General features: G+C 39.9%; 1 protein-coding gene across 1 annotated transcript in view; it reads left to right on the forward strand.

Moving 5' to 3' along the window:
- The first annotated feature begins 5,832 nt into the window (after nt 1-5,832).
- Nucleotides 5,833-18,609, forward strand: part of grk5l (G protein-coupled receptor kinase 5 like) — a 40,143-nt gene continuing 27,366 nt past the window's right edge. The window contains exon 1 of the mRNA XM_047381171.1: nt 5,833-6,325. Within this exon, the coding sequence (XP_047237127.1) occupies nt 6,274-6,325 (52 nt within the window). The 5' untranslated portion in view covers nt 5,833-6,273. The remainder of the gene's footprint in view (nt 6,326-18,609) is intronic.

Below are 18,609 nucleotides of genomic sequence, written 5' to 3' on the forward strand. Positions count from 1 at the left end.
AACACCCTTAAACTTTCCCCTTGGTACGGTTTTCTACAGAACGGTTTGTCCTGTCGACACTCCTATCGGCACTGGGAATCTCTGCAGCTCCTCCAGAGTTATCGTAGATCTCTTGTCAGTTTACATTGGGAATCTCAAACTTCATTTCTTGCAGGCAGGTGTCCCTAGTCCAGCGTACTTAAATCAAATGGACAAATGATCTCCTAAGTATGCAGTCGAGCTCTACAGAGTCCTGCTAAAAAATTAAATTATTTCATTTATGTATGTTGAAGCAGATGCACACCTAAAAGCTGTAGGACGAAGTCTGTTGAAGACCCCTGATTTAGTGGGACAACAAAACCTTGGGTGTGTCTTCGGGGTGCAAATCTTAGGCCTTTAAATGCAAATGCACACCACATTTTTCAGATTTTTATTTTTAAAACATTTAGAAAATTATGGATCATGTTTTTAATTTACTTCACAATTATGCACCGTTTGCATTGATTTAACACACTAAATTGCTATAAAATTGGAAATTGTACAGGTACATCTAAAAAAAAAACAATTGGAATATTGTGAAAAAGTTCAATTCATTTCAGAAAATTATACTTAAATGTATTGATTCATCAAACGTGGAGGAAAATATTGCATGCAGTTATTTATTTTTTCATTTATTTTTTAGGATTATGGGTTACAGAAAATAAAAACCCAAAATTCAGTCTCAGAAAATTTTAATATTTTAAACAAATGTCAGGCCCCCGAATAGTATGTTCATTTCAATGCATTCTACAGGTCCTTCTCAAAATATTAGCATATTGTGATAAAGTTCATTATTTTCCATAATGTCATGATGAAAATGTAACATTCATATATTTTAGATTCATTGCACACTAACTGAAATATTTCAGGTCTTTTATTGTCTTAATACGGATGATTTTGGCATACAGCTCATGAAAACCCAAAATTCCTATCTCACAAAATTAGCATATTTCATCTGACCAATAAAAGAAACGTGTTTTTAATACAAAAAACGTCAACCTTCAAATAATCATGTACAGTTATACACTCAATACTTGGTCGGGAATCCTTTTACAGAAATGACTGCTTCAATGCGGCGTGGCATGGAGGCAATCAGCCTGTGGCACTGCTGAGGTCTTATGGAGGCCCAGGATGCTTCGATAGCGGCCTTTAGCTCATCCAGAGTGTTGGGTCTTGAGTCTCTCAATGTTCTCTTCACAATATCCCACAGATTCTCTATGGGGTTCAGGTCAGGAGAGTTGGCAGGCCAATTGAGCACAGTGATACCATGGTCAGTAAACCATTTACCAGTGGTTTTGGCACTGTGAGCAGGTGCCAGGTCGTGCTGAAAAATGAAATCTTCATCTCCAAAAAGCTTTTCAGCAGATGGAAGCATGAAGTGCTCCAAAATCTCCTGATAGCTAGCTGCATTGACCCTGCCCTTGATAAAACACAGTGGACCAACATCAGCAGCTGACACGGCACCCCAGACCATCACTGACTGTGGGTACTTGACACTGGACTTCTGGCATTTTGGCATTTCCTTCTCCCCAGTCTTCCTCCAGACTCTGGCACCTTGATTTCCGAATGACATGCAGAATTTGCTTTCATCCGAAAAAAGTACTTTGGACCACAGAGCAACAGTCCAGTGCTGCTTCTCTGTAGCCCAGGTCAGGCGCTTCTGCCGCTGTTTCTGGTTCAAAAGTGGCTTGACCTGGGGAATGCGGCACCTGTAGCCCATTTCCTGCACACGCCTGTGCACGGTGGCTCTGGATGTTTCTACTCCAGACTCAGTCCACTGCTTCCGCAGGTCCCCCAAGGTCTGGAATCGGCCCTTCTCCACAATCTTCCTCAGGGTCCGGTCACCTCTTCTCGTTGTGCAGCGTTTTCTGCCACACTTTTTCCTTCCCACAGACTTCCCACTGAGGTGCCTTGATACAGCACTCTGGGAACAGCCTATTTGTTCAGAAATGTCTTTCTGTGTCTTACCCTCTTGCTTGAGGGTGTCAATAGTGGCCTTCTGGACAGCAGTCAGGTCGGTAGTCTTACCCATGATTGGGGTTTTGAGTGATGAACCAGGCTGGGAGTTTTAAAGGCCTCAGGAATCTTTTGCAGGTGTTTAGAGTTAACTTGTTGATTCAGATGATTATGTTCATAGCTCGTTTAGAGACCCTTTTAATGATATGCTAATTTTGTGAGATAGGAATTTTGGGTTTTCATGAGCTGTATGCCAAAATCATCCGTATTAAGACAATAAAAGACCTGAAATATTTCAGTTAGTGTGCAATGAATCTAAAATATATGAATGTTAAATTTTCATCATGACATTATGGAAAATAATGAACTTTATCACAATATGCTAATTTTTTGAGAAGGACCTGTATACATTGTTGGCCACTTTTTGCACAAAATACTGCATCAATGCGGTGTGGCATGGAGGCGATCAGCCTGTGGTTCTGCTGAGGTGTAGTTGAAGCCCAGGTTGCTATGATAGTGGCCTTCAGGTCATCTGCATTGATGGGTCTGGTGTCCACTTGACAATACCACCCATACATTTTCAATGTGGTAAAGGTCATGTCAGTTTGAACCAGCTTTTGGTACCTTTGGCAGTGTGGTCAGATGCCATGTTATGCTGGAAAAGAAAATCATCATCTCTATAAAGCTTGTCAACAGAAGGAAGCCTGAAGCGCTGGTTGATGACTTCATTGACTGTCGACCTCAGTGTGTGGTGGTTCTTGATGGACTGACTCTAGCCTCCTCTCCTTGTGAAGCTCCCCCAAATTCTTGAATGGATTTTGCTTGACAATCCTCTGAAGGCTGAAGTTATTCCTGTTGTTGGTGCACCTTTTCCTACCAAATGTTTTCCTTTCACAAAACGTCTTATGAATATGCTTGAACACAACACTCTGTGAGCAACCAGCATCTTTAGCAACGACCTTTTGTGGTTTACTCTCCTTGTGGAGGGCGTCAGTGGCTGTCCTCTGGACATCTGTCCAGTCAGCAGTGTTCCCTATGGTTCTGAAGCCTACTGACCCAGACTGAGAAACCATTTAGAGGCTTTTTGTATTAATTTAGCAGATTAGAATGTGACATAAGTTTGTTTTCACAATATTCACATTTTCTGAGATGTTGAATTTTGGGTTTTCATTATCTGTAAGCCATTATCAAAATTACAAGAAATAAATCCTTGAATATTTTACTTGATGTGTAATGAATCTATACAATATATGAGTTTTACTCGCTGAATTGAGTGCCAAAAATATTGAACTTTTTCATGATATTCTAATTTCTTGAGATGTACCTGTAGATGTTGAGGATAAATGCAAATAACTTAAAAGTGTATCAATACTTTTGCAAGAACTATATGATTATCACATATTAAGGCAGAACAGAACTGAAAAGTCTCTTGTAAAATTATTTGCCAGATTATTTCCATTAGACCTCTACACAATTGTTTTCAAAGCACCAATCCCACAAAAACAGTAGCAGAACCCTGACTTGTCATGTGAAGCCAACAAAGGAAGTAGCATAAGTGCAATCGAAGTGATGGCTAAAAGCCCCTGGTTTCAAGTCATCCCCAGATGCCCTCAGAAATTACATTTACAAAGATCAATGCCTTTTTCCAGTAATCATTTAACCCTTTGCCATTTTACATAATTCATCATGAGTAAGACATAGAAATAGATGATAGATATGAGGATATGCATTACACCACAAATATGGGTATTTTTGGTCAATCAGAAGATAAGATGGAAATGTCCAACACTGAACTTAAGGCTTCATATTGTCAAGAGATAAATGACTTTTATGTGTTTAGCTACAGATTCTTCAGGCTATGGATCAAAGTGTGAAATTCAAAGAAAAGAGAAAGTTTGGTTCCAAACCCGACTGACTAGATATGGAAGATGCAAAAAGGATGCTATAAGAAGGGCTTGATTGCTATGATACCAATAAAGATTTTTATTGATTTTTGTGAAGAGTATAAATACTTTTCAACGTTACATTTTCAAATAAAATCTAAATAATAATAATGATAAAAAAAATGAAAGGGATCTGAGGGAACATTTCTGTGAAAACTTTACTGATGGGCGGAAACAGGAGGACAAAAAAGCAAGCTGATCTTTAGTTTCATGAGCTTTGCGATACGGTGGACCCTGCAGAGGATAGTGAAAGGAGCTCAATGGGTCGCTAATGTGCCCTAGCTTAGCCGCTGTCCAGGGTCTGTTTCGGGGTTTCTGCCAGCAGACAGCTACACAGCTTTCTGCATCAAGCTGACATAATTTACATTATTGCACTTACTTTATATCTTTTAGCTGTTTAGACTTTTTAGTTATTTGTGCGTCCAGTTATCTGTCTGTTTAATGAGTTTTTACATTGTTATAGAACCAAGGGAAATAAAGTGCACAATGAACCAACACATTTCATGTATTACTGTCAGAAAAGCTGATGAACAACCAGTATTCATAATCAAGCTCCATCATATATTAATGACCCAGTTTTTCCATATGTTCTCAGCAGAGTACTCTTTTCTGAGGCTGCAGGTTTACCAATGGTACTTAGACTTTATAAAAGTAGAATGGGAGGCAGATCTTTCAGTTATCTCCTAATGTTTGTGAGGCACGCACCCTCATTCACTCTTAACACACTTAAAATGTTCAAATCTTGACCCGCGCATCTAAATGTTGCAGCTGAAAGCCAGATCCATCTGACCAGACAACATTTCTCCAATCTGTTGTTGCCTGATTTTGGTGAGCCTGTGTGAATTGTAGCCTTATTTTGCTGCTCTTACCCATGTGGTAACTGGTGCGGTAGCTCATCTGCTGTAGCTCATCTGCTTCACGCTTTGATGTGTTGAGCATTCAGAGCATCCTGTATCCGGTGTACTTTTTTGTAGCAAGTGGTTAGACAAGACACTGTTTCTTTTTATAATTTTAAAACATTTGGCTCATTCTCCTCTAACCCCTGGCCTCTCAACAAGGCACTTTCATCCACGCAACTTCTACTCACATAATATTTTCACTTTATTTTCCGGCACCAACAACCACGCAACATTCAACAGCACTTAAAATCCTTTTCTGCCCCATTCTTAAACTTGGTTTGAACTTCAACAAAGTCATCTTCACCAAGTCCAGATCCCTAAATGCAGAGAACTGGTGTGTTGACAAGCAATTGAAGTGATGTACCTATAGGGGTCCTACACAGTCTTGAAAAGTATGGGATTTCATTTTGGTATTTCCAGATCTGGATAAGTATGGAAAAAGAAAAATATTTGTATTTCCATGGTACATTCCCTATTTTATTGTGTAATTGTTGTCCTTCCTCCCTTCCTTCCATTCTTCCTTCCTTTTCTGTGTCCTAGCTTCCTTCCTTCTGTATTTTACTTTTTACCTTCCTTGTTTTGTTCATTCTTCTCTTTCACATACCCTTCTTTTCTAGTGTCATTCTTGAATCCTTTGTCCTTCCTTGTGTCCTTCATTTCTTCTTTTGTTTTTTTATTTAGGCTGTGTGTAAAACCTACTCACTGTAGAAATATCTGATATCAATTTATTAAATGCTTGTATTTTATAATTTACCCGTGAAAGTCTGGTAAATTGAGTCTGGAGTGTTTAGGTATTCTGTAGCTACCATATAAAGTGTTCAGTTTCACGTTTTACTGCAGTAAGTACAGTTTTGGATGCCATTTCAATATTTTTTAAATCCATTTGCACAATTGAATCAAATTAAAATACAGCAACGTGCTTTTATTTTGGTAATCCTGGTGGCTGCTATAGCCGCAGCTTGACTCTGCTGTGGCAGAAAGGCTCAGCCTTCCCTCATTACGCACCAACAGGGGAGGAGGGTGCAAGCTGATGTCCTCTCTGCTGCACAGAGCCAACCTCTACCGTTGTAAAGCTGGTGTTACCCTGGTGTATCGGTGTAAAGGATCCGCCGAGATAAACCCCGATTCGCCTGCGTCGAGACCCTCCAAGTTGATTTTTTTCCGCTTCGCACAAATTTCGCACCCGTATTACGCATGGAATGGTTTTGGGGGGATTGGAGTAGAAATGCAGCGCCGCACGTTCAGCCCACAACAAGAACCATGCCCAACTTACACTGCAAGCAAATCTATGACATCCTGTTCTATCGTTTACGACTTTGATATGAGAGAAATCTGCTCGGGTCTCGACGAAGAGTGAAGGAAACAATCCCGCCGCACCGGCTGAAGGACGCTGTTTTCGCTGCAGAAGCTCCAGTAACCCAACCCTGCGCTCAGCATTTAGGATTTTCCTCATTTTGATGGAGCTGGAGAACATAGTAGCCAACACTGTACTGCTCAAAGCCAGAGAGGGTAAGTTGAATCCTTAAAGAAGCTAGGTACACATAACGGGCAGGCCCCGGCTTTGTGACATTTTGCGCTCAGTATGCAGAAAAGGTGGGAATGATCGCAGAGATGACGGTAGCCTGCGGATTGTAGGCTCAGGTAAACCCTACAGATGCAATAGAGGGGAGGCTGGTACTTATGCAATACATAGCAGACAACACCAGCACATAATCATGAAATGCTTTTCTTGTAATCAGATACAACCTCTAATTACCCTCACTGATTGATTTATTCCCACTGATTTTGACAGATCTTGTGCGTCCCTCCACCCCCCCTCACACACACACACACACACACACACACATGTATGGAGCGGGCGGGGAGTCTGTCTCCCACATCCGCTTTCGCTGTCTGTGCAAATAAAAGCGGTCTTTCGCAACCTTTCTGTGCGATGAAGCACGCATTCAGGCAGGGAAATAACTCCTTTCTGCAAAGGGAATACGTGAGTGTAGGCTGGCGGTTTGATGGTGATCTGTTGACGTGACCGGTGTTGAAACCTATGCAAGGGGCCTGCAGAAAGAGGCTCTGGTTGTCAGAGTGGAAAGAGTCAAATGAAGGCCAAATGCAGTTTAACGGTGGTCTGAAGTAATAGCAGGGTCCACTGTGTCCTGTTTTGAGGAGGAAGGCCTGAATCTAAACATGGAGTGTGAATTCATTATCTTCTTTGTAGGAATTGGCATCAGTCTCTGCAGGTTTTGCATGTATAGTTTTATTGTGCATTATTTTTGTTTGCCACTTCTTCAGGGTCATTTTATTGCTCCCCTTACTTCTTAACAGGTATGAATTTGCTACAAGATCACAGACATGGAAATGTGAAACGAAAACAGAAACAGAGGACCATAATTTGCAGATTGCCTAATAGCAAATACTACAAAGACATTATGATGCGTTTATGGTTTATTTTAATTGCTTTGTTTATTTTAAATTTGACGCCATTACAAACTAAGAAGTTGTGCAATGGTGTGAAATAACTTCAGCACCACAGGTCAGTAACTTCAGTTCAACTTAAAAACATTTTTCACTTCAGAAGAACATAGAATTTTGAGATTTCACCATCTACGGTGAAAAAAAGTTAGAAATTCAGGGAGGATATCTATAAATGTCTTCTAAAAGTAGCCATACCTCCTGAACACATTCTGTCACATTGCAAATGCAAACTCTATTGTTTTTTGTTTTTTTTGTGGGGGGGGGGGGGGGTCTTTTGGGATACACCAAGTACCGCATTATAGTGAGGCTGAAGGAAAAGGGTATATGTTTGTCAGAATTTGTGGCAAAGTACAACCCAAACATGTAAAAGAAGGAAGTTTTTGGCCTCCATGCAAAACTTCACCTCACCCTGAACACGCCATCCCCACAGTGAAACTTGAATGAAATGAATGACGTACTGCAATACTGCAGAAGCACCTTTTGTAAGTATTACAGCAGCAAGCCTTTTTGAGGATTTTTATCAGCTTTGTACATCTAGAGACTGAATGTTTTGCAAATTGTTTTTTGCAAACCATCTCAACCATAGTCAGTTTTCATGCCTTGCCGCGGATTCTCAATAAAATGTAGGTCAGACCATTCTAACACAGTTTATGGTTTCATCTAAACCATTCCATTGTAGCTGTATGTTTCATATTTTCTTGATGCAAGGTGAACCTCTGCCTCTAACCGGCTTTCTTATAGGATTACCCTGTAGCTTCACCCATCTTCCCATCAACTCTTACCCGCTACCTGGTTCCAGCTGAAGAAAAGCTTCCCCATCATGCTATCTCCACAATGTTTCACAATTGATATCGTGTGGAGTGTTAACTTTTCAACATACCCGGCTTTTTACCACCAAAAATGTATTTTATTTCAGTGTTTCCGCACCAAAGGGGTTAAATTCAAATGCAGTTTTTTTTTGTTTGTCGAAAATGTGAAATCGATGCTTCATTTTCCTTCCACTTCACAGATATGGACTACATTGTGTCTATCTAATAAAACTCCACTGAAATACCTTGACATTTGTGGTTATAATGTGACACAATGTGAAAAGGTTCAAGGGCAATGAATACTTTTGAACTATACTGGGGATTCAGACGTGTCGATCAATGTCAGCAATTGATGTTTGTCAAAGGTTCTCAGTCTCACAAGTCCCTACACAAGCTTGGTTGCAGACAACACGTGGTTTCATTTGACAATGGTCTCAGTTGAGCTGTTTAGTGACACAAAATAACTTTTCAGCAGCTTTTCCACCTACGATTGAAACATTTTTTTACTTTCAGATAATGGTATTCTTGGCAGCGATGGAGGAGAGTGTTTTGGTAGTGTTGAAGGAGTTATAAAGCTGACATGCTGTCAGAAGCAAATTTGTGTATGGATCAGACTGCATGCTAATTTTATGGCAGCAGAGCACAACTGGGCCAGCTCAATCAGGCTTCATGAATTAATAAGAGCAGTTAATGACCCATGGCAGATCTTGCTTGTCCTACCTGCTCTGTCAGGGCTTTCTCAGTCCCTGTTCTGGCTGTGTGAATGGGAGGAAAAATACAGCCTCTCTGAGGCAATATTTGAAGTTTCTGAGCAGTTTTATCAACATTTCTAGAAATGCTTCTGGGTGAGACTGCCTCAACAGATTTGCAGCCGTGCCCTCACTGAAACATGTCGCAGGTTGTTGCGAGTCCATTACCGGTCAAATCGTTCAGTAGTGAGAATCATTAGAGGTTTTGTATTACACGTCCCAATGCCAGTGCTCTGCAGGTTCCCTTTGTGCTGGGAGCATCTCCTCACGTGAAAGCATGGCAGAGCACGGCAGCAGCACACAGCTTCATCTCAGATCACGGACAAGCAACAGCCTGGAGAATGCAAATGGGGGAAATAAAGACTGTTTATCTTGTTTGTTTATGCGAGATCATCTCAAGCTGGAGCTGAAGGGAGAGGCGAGCCTTGCCTTTCCTAAAAGCTCCAAGCTACGCACAACAGGAAGGCCCAGTTTACACTGCAGACATGGCTTGTTTATGCCAGCATCCTCACACACCCCGATTCAGCGAAACAGTGTGAGTGACAGCTATGCACAGAATTAATAAGCTACTGATATACCTAGCCGAACAGGTGTTCTATCAACCAAAATGTTGCTCCTCGGATCTGCTGGGTTGTGAAAATGTATTTGCCCCCTTACAGGTTTCTTCTGTTTCTGGTTTTTATGTCACGTTTGAATGTTTCAGATCATAAAACACTTTTTTTTCTTTGTCAGACAACGATAACCCGAGTAAATGGAAAAAGCAGTGTTCAAATGATGACTTCCTTTCCAAACCAACCTGTATGTGAAACTATAATTGGCTTCCTCGTTTAACCATGAATTAGATATCATTAACCACATTAATTTGGTTTAGTTTCACCTGCCACACCCACGACTTATTGGTACCAGACCTGTGGAATAAAAAAAAAATCACTTAAACAGAACCTGTCTGGCAACACGGAGTAGACTAAAATATCTCAAAAAGAAACACATCATGCCCTTAACTAAAGAAATTGAAGAACCGAGGAGAAAATAAAATCATGGGGATGGTCTGGAAAGGGTTATAAAGCAATTTCTAAAGATTTGGGACTACACATTATCAGACATTATTCACAAATAGAGAGAAAAACATGAAACAGCGTTAAACCTTCCCAGCAACAGCCAACTGACCACAATTACTTCAAGAGCATATTTAAAACTCATCCAGAACCCAGAACAACATCCAAAGCACTGCAGGCCTCACCTACACCAATTAGAAAAAAATTGCATGGATGGGAGAGTTCAAAACCCAAAACCACAGCCAACCAGAACATAAAGCCTTTTAACAAAAAACACCTTCTCCAACACTTCTGAGAAATATTCTGTGGAGGGGATAAAAGTGGAACTTTTTCTAAGGTGTGCTTAATGGTATATCCAGTGTAAAACTAACATATCTCAGAAAAAGGACATCATACAAACAGTCAAAATATGGTGGTAGTAGTGTAATGGTCAGGGGTTGCAACAGGATCTGGACTAATTGTAATAACTGAGCGACCCATGAATTATTTGCTCTACCAGGAAGTCCTAAATGAGAATGTTCATAGGTCAGTTGGTGACCTTGAGCTCTGGGTTATGAACAATGATCCAAATGATTCACAACCTACCCACCCCCCATCCACACACACAAGATAGGAATGTTTTGGAGTGGCCTAGTCTAAGGCTTGCCCGTTCACTCTTGAAAACCCTTTAGTGTGGCTAAATTAAAACAGTTCTGTGAATAACAGTGGGCCTGAAGTTCTTCCATAGTGATGTCATAGTAATAACCTTTCCATATGCGATAGCAGTTGTTGCTGAAGGATAGCACAACCAATTATTAGGTATAAGGAGCAATTATTTGTTCAACTAGGGTCTGGTTAGCTTTTTCCCCCTACTTATTAAAATCTTGATGTTCGTCTGACACTAAAATGTATTTGATATTCGAAAATATTTAAGGGTGACAAAATAATAAAAACCAACAAAATCTGTAAGAGGGGAAATGTTTTTTTTTTTCTTCACAGCACTGTACTCTGTCATCATTGATGTTTATTTTTATTGCTATATGGGAAGAAAAAGCAGCTTTAACCATATTGAACCACCTTGTTTAGTGACCACTACCTTACATAAAGCTAAATTGTGTTACACACTACCAGTTTGATGCAGCCCATAAGCTATTTAATCAAATTGATCGTTATATAACAAACTGAGTGGGCTACAGTCATCCGAGCTCCATCCTACTGGCAGTATCCAGTCTCTGTGGAAGATACTTTACGGATGATGAGTGTAAATGCAGCGAAACAAAACAGCCCCATCACCAGTGTGGTCATCCCAGTATCATCTGACCGCTTATAGTTCTCACTATGTTCGTCACCATGAAAATGCAGATGTTCTCTTCTTTTAACGCTCTGAGTTTTCTCAGCTGAGGAAAAGAGTCGGTCACTGCAGACAGAAAAGAACAGAAGTTCCCGCTGGTTTAACATGGATTGTTTCTTTTCTCTTTTTTGTTTTCCATTAAGATCTGTTAGGTTTTTGCTTCTTAGCGTTTAAGGCTGACATGTGGCCAGAGTCAGGTTTAATACCAGGGTATGCTGTAGATTTATGTGTCCGTGTGTTAAAAGATGAGGGGCGTGGGGATGAATTCCTTTGTTTAAATGTAACTTGAACTTAGCCAATGTGACGCAAGCAAAAATCAGTGTTGTTAACCCTAATCACAGTGTGTGTGTGTGTGTGTGTGTGTAAGAGAGAGAGAGAGAGAGGCGCTGCCTGCCTGCATGCCACCCCATTCACAACTCTCGCTGGCAGCAGTCATAGATTCCAGACCAGGCAAGCGAACGTCAATGCCTGTCCAAGTGAATGAGAGTAAGGGGGAAAAACTGCAGTGCTGCATTCAGATGCCTTTCCTGAATTGCTGTAACAGATCTGGGGTTATTAAGTTTGGCCAAGTAGACTGAATCCTTCTCCGCTGCCCATGAGCTTTCATCATTTTGGGCTGTTGTTTTTAAACGTTGTCATCACTCCAGAACAATAAAAAGGATCACCGCAAATTTAGTTAAGCACAGATGGAACTGAAACTCTAATTTAGACCAATAAAACTGCAAACATAATTGATTAGTAGGCATTTAACTGACTATATGGTTGCTGAAGAAATTAACTTAAAAAGAGGAGATTATATGAAGATAAACTCAATGGTTGACTTTACTTAAAGTGTAATGACTCATACTAGACTTGGTTGGGTTCATAGGCTGTCGGCAATATACATTTTATAGTTTCTAGTAGAAAAGCTCACATTGTATGCAGAAGCTGAAATGGAAGAATCCGAAATGGAAACACATGCATGATTAGCCTCTACAGTGCCTTGCGAAAGTATTCACCACCACCAAAGTATTTTCTTTATCCAAATTATTCCAAATTAAAATCTGAAAAGTGTGGTGTGCATTTGTATTCTGCCCCTCAGAGTCAATACTTTGTAGAGACACTTTTTGCTTCAATTACCACTGCAAGTCTTTGGGAGTGCACCTCTATTTTACTCCGCAAAATTGCTTAAACTTAGTCAGAACGGATAAATAATCTATGAATCTATAATCTTTTGAAACATTCTCAATAGGATTTAGGTCTGGATTTTGACTAGGGTATTCTAGCATAATGATATGCTTTGATCTAAACCCTTCCACTGTAGCTCATCTCCACAGCATGATACTACCACAGTATGTTTAACCATGAGGATCATGTGTCCAGGGTGATGAGAGGTTTTAGTTTCCTTCCATATATAGTGTTTTTGCATGTAGGCCATGAAGTTCAGTTTAGGTCAAATCTGATCAGAGCACCTTTTTCATGGCTTGAAGTAAACTTCAAATGGGAATTCTTAATGCTTTCTTTCGACAATGGCTATCTTTTTTCTGTCTTTCAAAAAGGCCAGATTTGTGGAGCTGTTGAGTGGACAACTAAGAGTTGTCCACTCAACAGATTTTTCCACCTGAGCTGTGGATCTTACAAGTTACAATGGGCTTGAATACAAACACACCCCATAGTTTTCAGATTTTTATTTTTAACAAACTTTGGAAACCATTAATATTTTTTTCCCAATTGCTCTACTTTGTTTTGGTCCGTCACATTAATCTCAATAAAATTCTTTAGGGTTTGCGATTGTATTGTGAAAAGATCGTTTTTGCAGGGCATTGTAAAAAAGCACAGTCTTATCCCAAAAATCATTGTGCTGTGTGTTTTTGACAGTGCACTAAACCTGGCTGCTCTCTCCATGCCTTGCTTTTGTCACGTCCTGGATTTTATTTAGGGGTATCAGAAACGGGCACCAAGTACAAATCCACACTTTTCAGATTTTTTCATTAAAAGAAAATTGCAAACCATATATGCTTTTCCTTCTGCTTCACCATCAAGTGCCGCGTTCTGTTGGTCCAGCTAATAAATTCTCTATAAAATACACCAGTGTTTGTTATTGTAACGAGCCAAAATGTGAAAGAAGTTCAAGGAGCATGAACACTAAGTCACCATAAACAAGTGTCATCTCATAATCCTTAAAAGAGCCTGAAATGTTGGCATATAATTCCAAATCTAAGTTAGTTGATGTTGCGTTTGAGGACGATGCTACAATGCCTCTGCCCTACTTGACAGGATATTCAGATTAGTAGAACCGCTGCGGCAAACTGATTAGTTACTCGAAGGAGGTACAACAGTCATGAGGCATTTCTCCAAACAGGCGGCTTGTGTTCATGTGCTCTGAGAAGCATCGTTGAGCTACTGCAGAGAGACGGGTGGGCTGGTGGGTGGGTGAGTGTTTGAGGAGTTGTTGCTTTATCATGTGAGGCCATAGCAAGGCTTAGCAAGCCGAGTGACGTTGCTTTTGTTATAGCTAACAGAAACCCAGTGAAACGAGCCAGGGACACCCGCTGGTACTTGGTACATTTAAAGCTGCAGCGTTGATCTCCAGTGCTGCCTGATACTCCACCTGCCTGCCAATGGTAATATGAGTATGACTTATACACAATGGGCTTCTTGTTTGTGTTGCTGCACACAAAGTTTCTCCCCTGCTCTAACTTATTTAAATTATTCCAGAAATTAAATTATTTACACGGGCCTAAATAAGGGTAGGATGTGCTAAAATATAATAAATGTCCCTGTTTCTCCACAGGAAAGGCAAAAGAAAAGACCCCCGTAGAAAGTTAGACATCACTAGAAGGGGATTCATTTCTACGCACCTTATTTGTGTCTTCGTTTCTCTCAAAGAAGGTTGAGGTTGATTAATAAATGTGTAGTTCTTTATGGCTTTCACATCATCACAACCATGTCAGGACACTCTGACTGAGTTATTTTACCCAATGGATTGCTTTAGAAGTGTTTATGATCCCATTGTGATCATTTTATGACTCAATATAACTCAGATTGCCAGGTAGTTTGATTCAGAAATAACCACAGATAGCATGTTGTAAGCAAATATATCCTCATAGATCTGTGCTGACATATATCAGGGGATGCTTTTAATATGAAGGAGACAGAGTACAACCTTTAAATTGAGTAAATGAGCTCAGGATGGAAAATACAATTGAGAGATTGTGTTTTTGCAAAGTTATAGATGCTTCACCTTTTTGGCACCCCCAACAGTTCCTCAAAATTAAGTAGTACTTTAATGTTTCAATTTTTCCTGGGGTAATTACATGATGTTACACAGAAGCCCATTCCCCAGTCTCTTTTCAAAATAGAAAAGACATGTAAACAGGTATATCAGGTGAGGCAGATGTCAGCTGATCCTAATAAGTCAGGAAATATTTACAAGAAACATGTCACTGGCCTAAATGTGTGCATACTGTATGTACAGTCAGAGTAAAAATGAACTAGTTTTAAACGACTGGGATCACTAAGTCTCATAACAACCAATAGACGCTATCTGCGAGATAACCTGTTGTCTGGGAGACGTGTCGGGGAAAAAAAACTCTGTCCTGTCATCACAAACGTGCAGTTTGCTTACTGCTGCTTGGATTTTAACTGGTCAGATGAGACTAAAGTTGATCTTTTCAGCAACAGATTCTCCTTTTTGATTTGGTAGGAATCAAAGGTTGTATATGTGGAAAGGCATATCATGCCGACTGTTACCTACAGTGGAGGGTCTGTGATGCTGGAGGCTTGTTTCACTTCTAAAATGTCTGGGAACCTTGTCAGAGTGCGTGGCCTCATGGACTCTTTGACATAACAAGACATAAATAAAATAAAAGTCAAAATAAAAGTTTGATGGACTCAACCAGTAAAATGAAATGGTTTTTCAGTGGGCCTGAATTTACTGTCTATAGGAGTGATAACAGTCCCAAGACCTAAATCCTGTAGAAAACGTGTGTGAGTAGTTGAAAAGAAAAGAGCATAAGAGATGACCCAAGTATGTGAATTAGCTAGAGAAATGGTGCAAAGTGGAATGATCAAATATTCCTCTTTCTGTATGATCCAACTTTATGAAATGCTATAGTAGAAGAAGTTAGTGCTGCCCTGTTGGAAAAAGTACAAAATATTACCAGCAATGGCACAAATAGGTTTGCTATGTTCTTTCTACTGTGTTTTTCCCCACTGCATATTTTGTACACTAATTAGTTTTACCACTGCAATAACAGTTGAATGTTTTTGAAGGGTTTTTAAACATCTTTACCAGCGGTTCCAATGAATGTAGCGGGCACGGTGTTTACAGTCACAATTTCATACAGACTGATGTTTTTAATCCTTTATTTCTGTAAATTATGATGCTTACAACTAATGGAAACATGACATTTAAGATTAGAATAATAACATCAGACCTATAAAACACATTTTGAGTACCGAATTGTGGGCTTAATGTCAAGTTTGTTTAATACCTACTTAAAGTTGTTATTTCAGAAGGTTCTTTTATTTTGACAAACAAGCCTCATCAGAATGCATATTCTAATGTATTAAATATGACTGTATGTAGATTATTTTTCTACTATTATTCTGCAGCAGTCTTCCATGATTTTGTCTTTTTTTAAGTGGATTCTCAGTAGCTCAAAGGCTGAGGCCTTACCTGAGCTTCACAGATGCTATGAAGCAGTGAAGAAGCCTGAGGTATCTTCTCCATCAAAAACGCGCCACAAGGCTCGCTGTGTTTTGAGTAGGAGTGTGACTCATTTTTTCTTGAGTGAAACAAAATTCAGCTCTCTGGCTCCTACTACCTCTATTGTTATTGCCACTTCTACCCACACATACTGTATACGTAACTCATCTGGATGCAACAAGTTCATGCCTGTTCTCCGGGGGTTGTGGAATGGCATTCTGGGAAATACAGGAGATAATTAAAGAAAAAGTGATCAGGGTGGGCTTACCAGGCAGCATTAATGCAGAAAATCTTTTAATTTTTACAGCTCGCATGCAGCAACCAAACTGAAATCTTTTTTTGTCCATTGTTAGGCTAAAGGTGATTGCTTGCCCTGCAATTTCTCATTTCCTTCTCGCTGTGTGCATCTCTACTGGCATATCGCAGTAATGGAACAGCCCATTAATATTTGATGTGCCCTAATGAAATAATCAATGCTTTAAGTTTTCAACCCCCTGAGTGATGGGCAATTGCAAGACCATGTACAATGTCGGACAGTAAATGTCCTGCTAATTCATGAGGATATCTGGCTTCAATGTTTCAATAGTTTAGCTTAACAGCAAAGTGTTGATGTGGTTCAGAAAGTAGAAGTTGTCATACTGACCCATTCAGTAAATTAGAATATTATTTAAAAGTTCACTTATTTCAGTAACCTAATTCACTAAATGAAACAAGAATTGAAAAAATGTAATACACACAGACTGATGTTTTCTTTATTTCTGTCAATTATGATGATTTTGCGCTCATGAAATCACAACATTTAAGGCAACAATATTACAGAGCAATAAACATAATACAGAAATGTGGGCTTAATCAAAGCGTATTACATAGCTGCTTAAAGGTTATTTTCAAATGGTACTTTTAATCTGGGGCTGCACGGTGGTGCAGTTGGTAGCACTGTTGCCTTGCAGCAAGAAGGTCCTGGGTTCAGTTCCCAACAGGGGGTCTTTCTGCATGGAGTTTGCATGTTCTCCTCATGCATGCATGGGTTCTCACTGGGTACTCTGCCTTCCTCCCACAGTCCAAAAACTGTCTGTGGAGACCATTGACGTTCTGTGATCTCATTGTCATGTTGAAGAAACCAGTTTGAATTTATTAGATTTTTGTGACATGATGCATTATCCTACTGGACGTAGCTGTCAGATGATGGGTGCACTGTGGTCATACAGGGATGGAAATGGTCAACCATACCCAGCTGGCTGTGGTGTTTAAACAATGCAAGTTGGCAGTAAGGCAAATGAAGTGTGCCAAGAAAATATCCCCCACATCATTACACCACCACCACCAGTCTGAGCCACTGATACAACGACTGGATTCATGTTTTAATGTTATTCATGCAACATTCTGAAACATTGGACCAGGCAACGATTTTCTCATCTTTTATCATCCAGTTTTTATGGTTTGAGCTTATGCTGCTGTAACCCTTTTACTTAAAAGCTTGATGTGTTCTTTGATCATAGATTGGTTGTAATGAGTGATTATTGAGTTAGTGTTGCCTTTCTATCATTTCAAACCATTCCAACCCTCCTCTGACCTTTGTCAACAACAGGGTATTTTAATCCACACATCTGGTGCTGTTTTCTCTTTTTCTAAACATTTATGCCTCGTTCAAGTCACTTGAATTTTTCTTTCTTTTATTCTAATGCTCTGTTCAGTCTTGCTCGAATTGCTGCTGTCTGATTGGCTCATTTGCTATTTGTGTTAATGGGCAATCAGGCTAGCCCTGAATGTGGGTATTCCTCACATTGCATACAGCTAGAGGAGTAGTGCATCTAATTTTGCTAAAACGCTATAAAGGCCTTCTGTGAGCTTTTCAAAATATTAAGAAAAAAACAAACAAAAACAGCTGAAAAAGAGCAAGTTGCTCCAGAAAAACATGCAAGTGAAGAAAAAGTAAAAAAAAAAAAAAAGCTGCTTTCCCCAAAGAGTTTAAGCTCATGTAAGGACACATCAGGCACAAACGTTTTTTTTATTTTCTTCTTTCGAAGGATGTTGCCTTTCTGGGGAAAAAGGACATAAAATAACAACAAAGGAATGACACAAGCAACAAGCATTGTCATAAAGTGTGTGTGTGTGTGTGTGTGTGTGTGTGTGTCTAGGAACAAATAGTGAAGACGGAAACAACTTGAGCAGGACACATAATCACTTTAACCTTTTTTTTTTAGGGAGGGGCCGTTCTTATGAACACAAAATTTTTTCCATCAGGTTAATAAGTCAGCTCCTCTTCTCTCTCATACGGGGGCTTTCCTCAGTGCTGGGATAAAACTGGAACAAAAGTTAAAGATCATCCTTTGGGATGACAGAGCCTTACCATTCACATTACGAAAACATTTGTGAAAGTGAACAAACAGCACAACACCTTGTTAGAGTGAAGAAGCAGCCTATTAGGCGGGCCTCATGTGGACTATGCTCAGGTGGACCTGGGCCTTTATGGATGAGCAAACAATGTGTATTACCCAGCATGCCTTGAGCTATGTGTTTGGCATGTGTGTGTGTGTCTGTTTGTGTGTGTGATCAATCGGACAGCCCCATGGGTTATATAATTTCTGTCTATTCCATGCCCCCCGCCCACCCCCACCCTAACATTCCAGATATAGTATATTTAGAGCAGGAAACTGGGGGCACCTGACTGTTCCCAGATAGGAAACGAAA

Source organism: Girardinichthys multiradiatus, chromosome 12, assembly GCF_021462225.1.
Source record: "Girardinichthys multiradiatus isolate DD_20200921_A chromosome 12, DD_fGirMul_XY1, whole genome shotgun sequence".
Taxonomy (NCBI): domain Eukaryota; kingdom Metazoa; phylum Chordata; class Actinopteri; order Cyprinodontiformes; family Goodeidae; genus Girardinichthys; species Girardinichthys multiradiatus.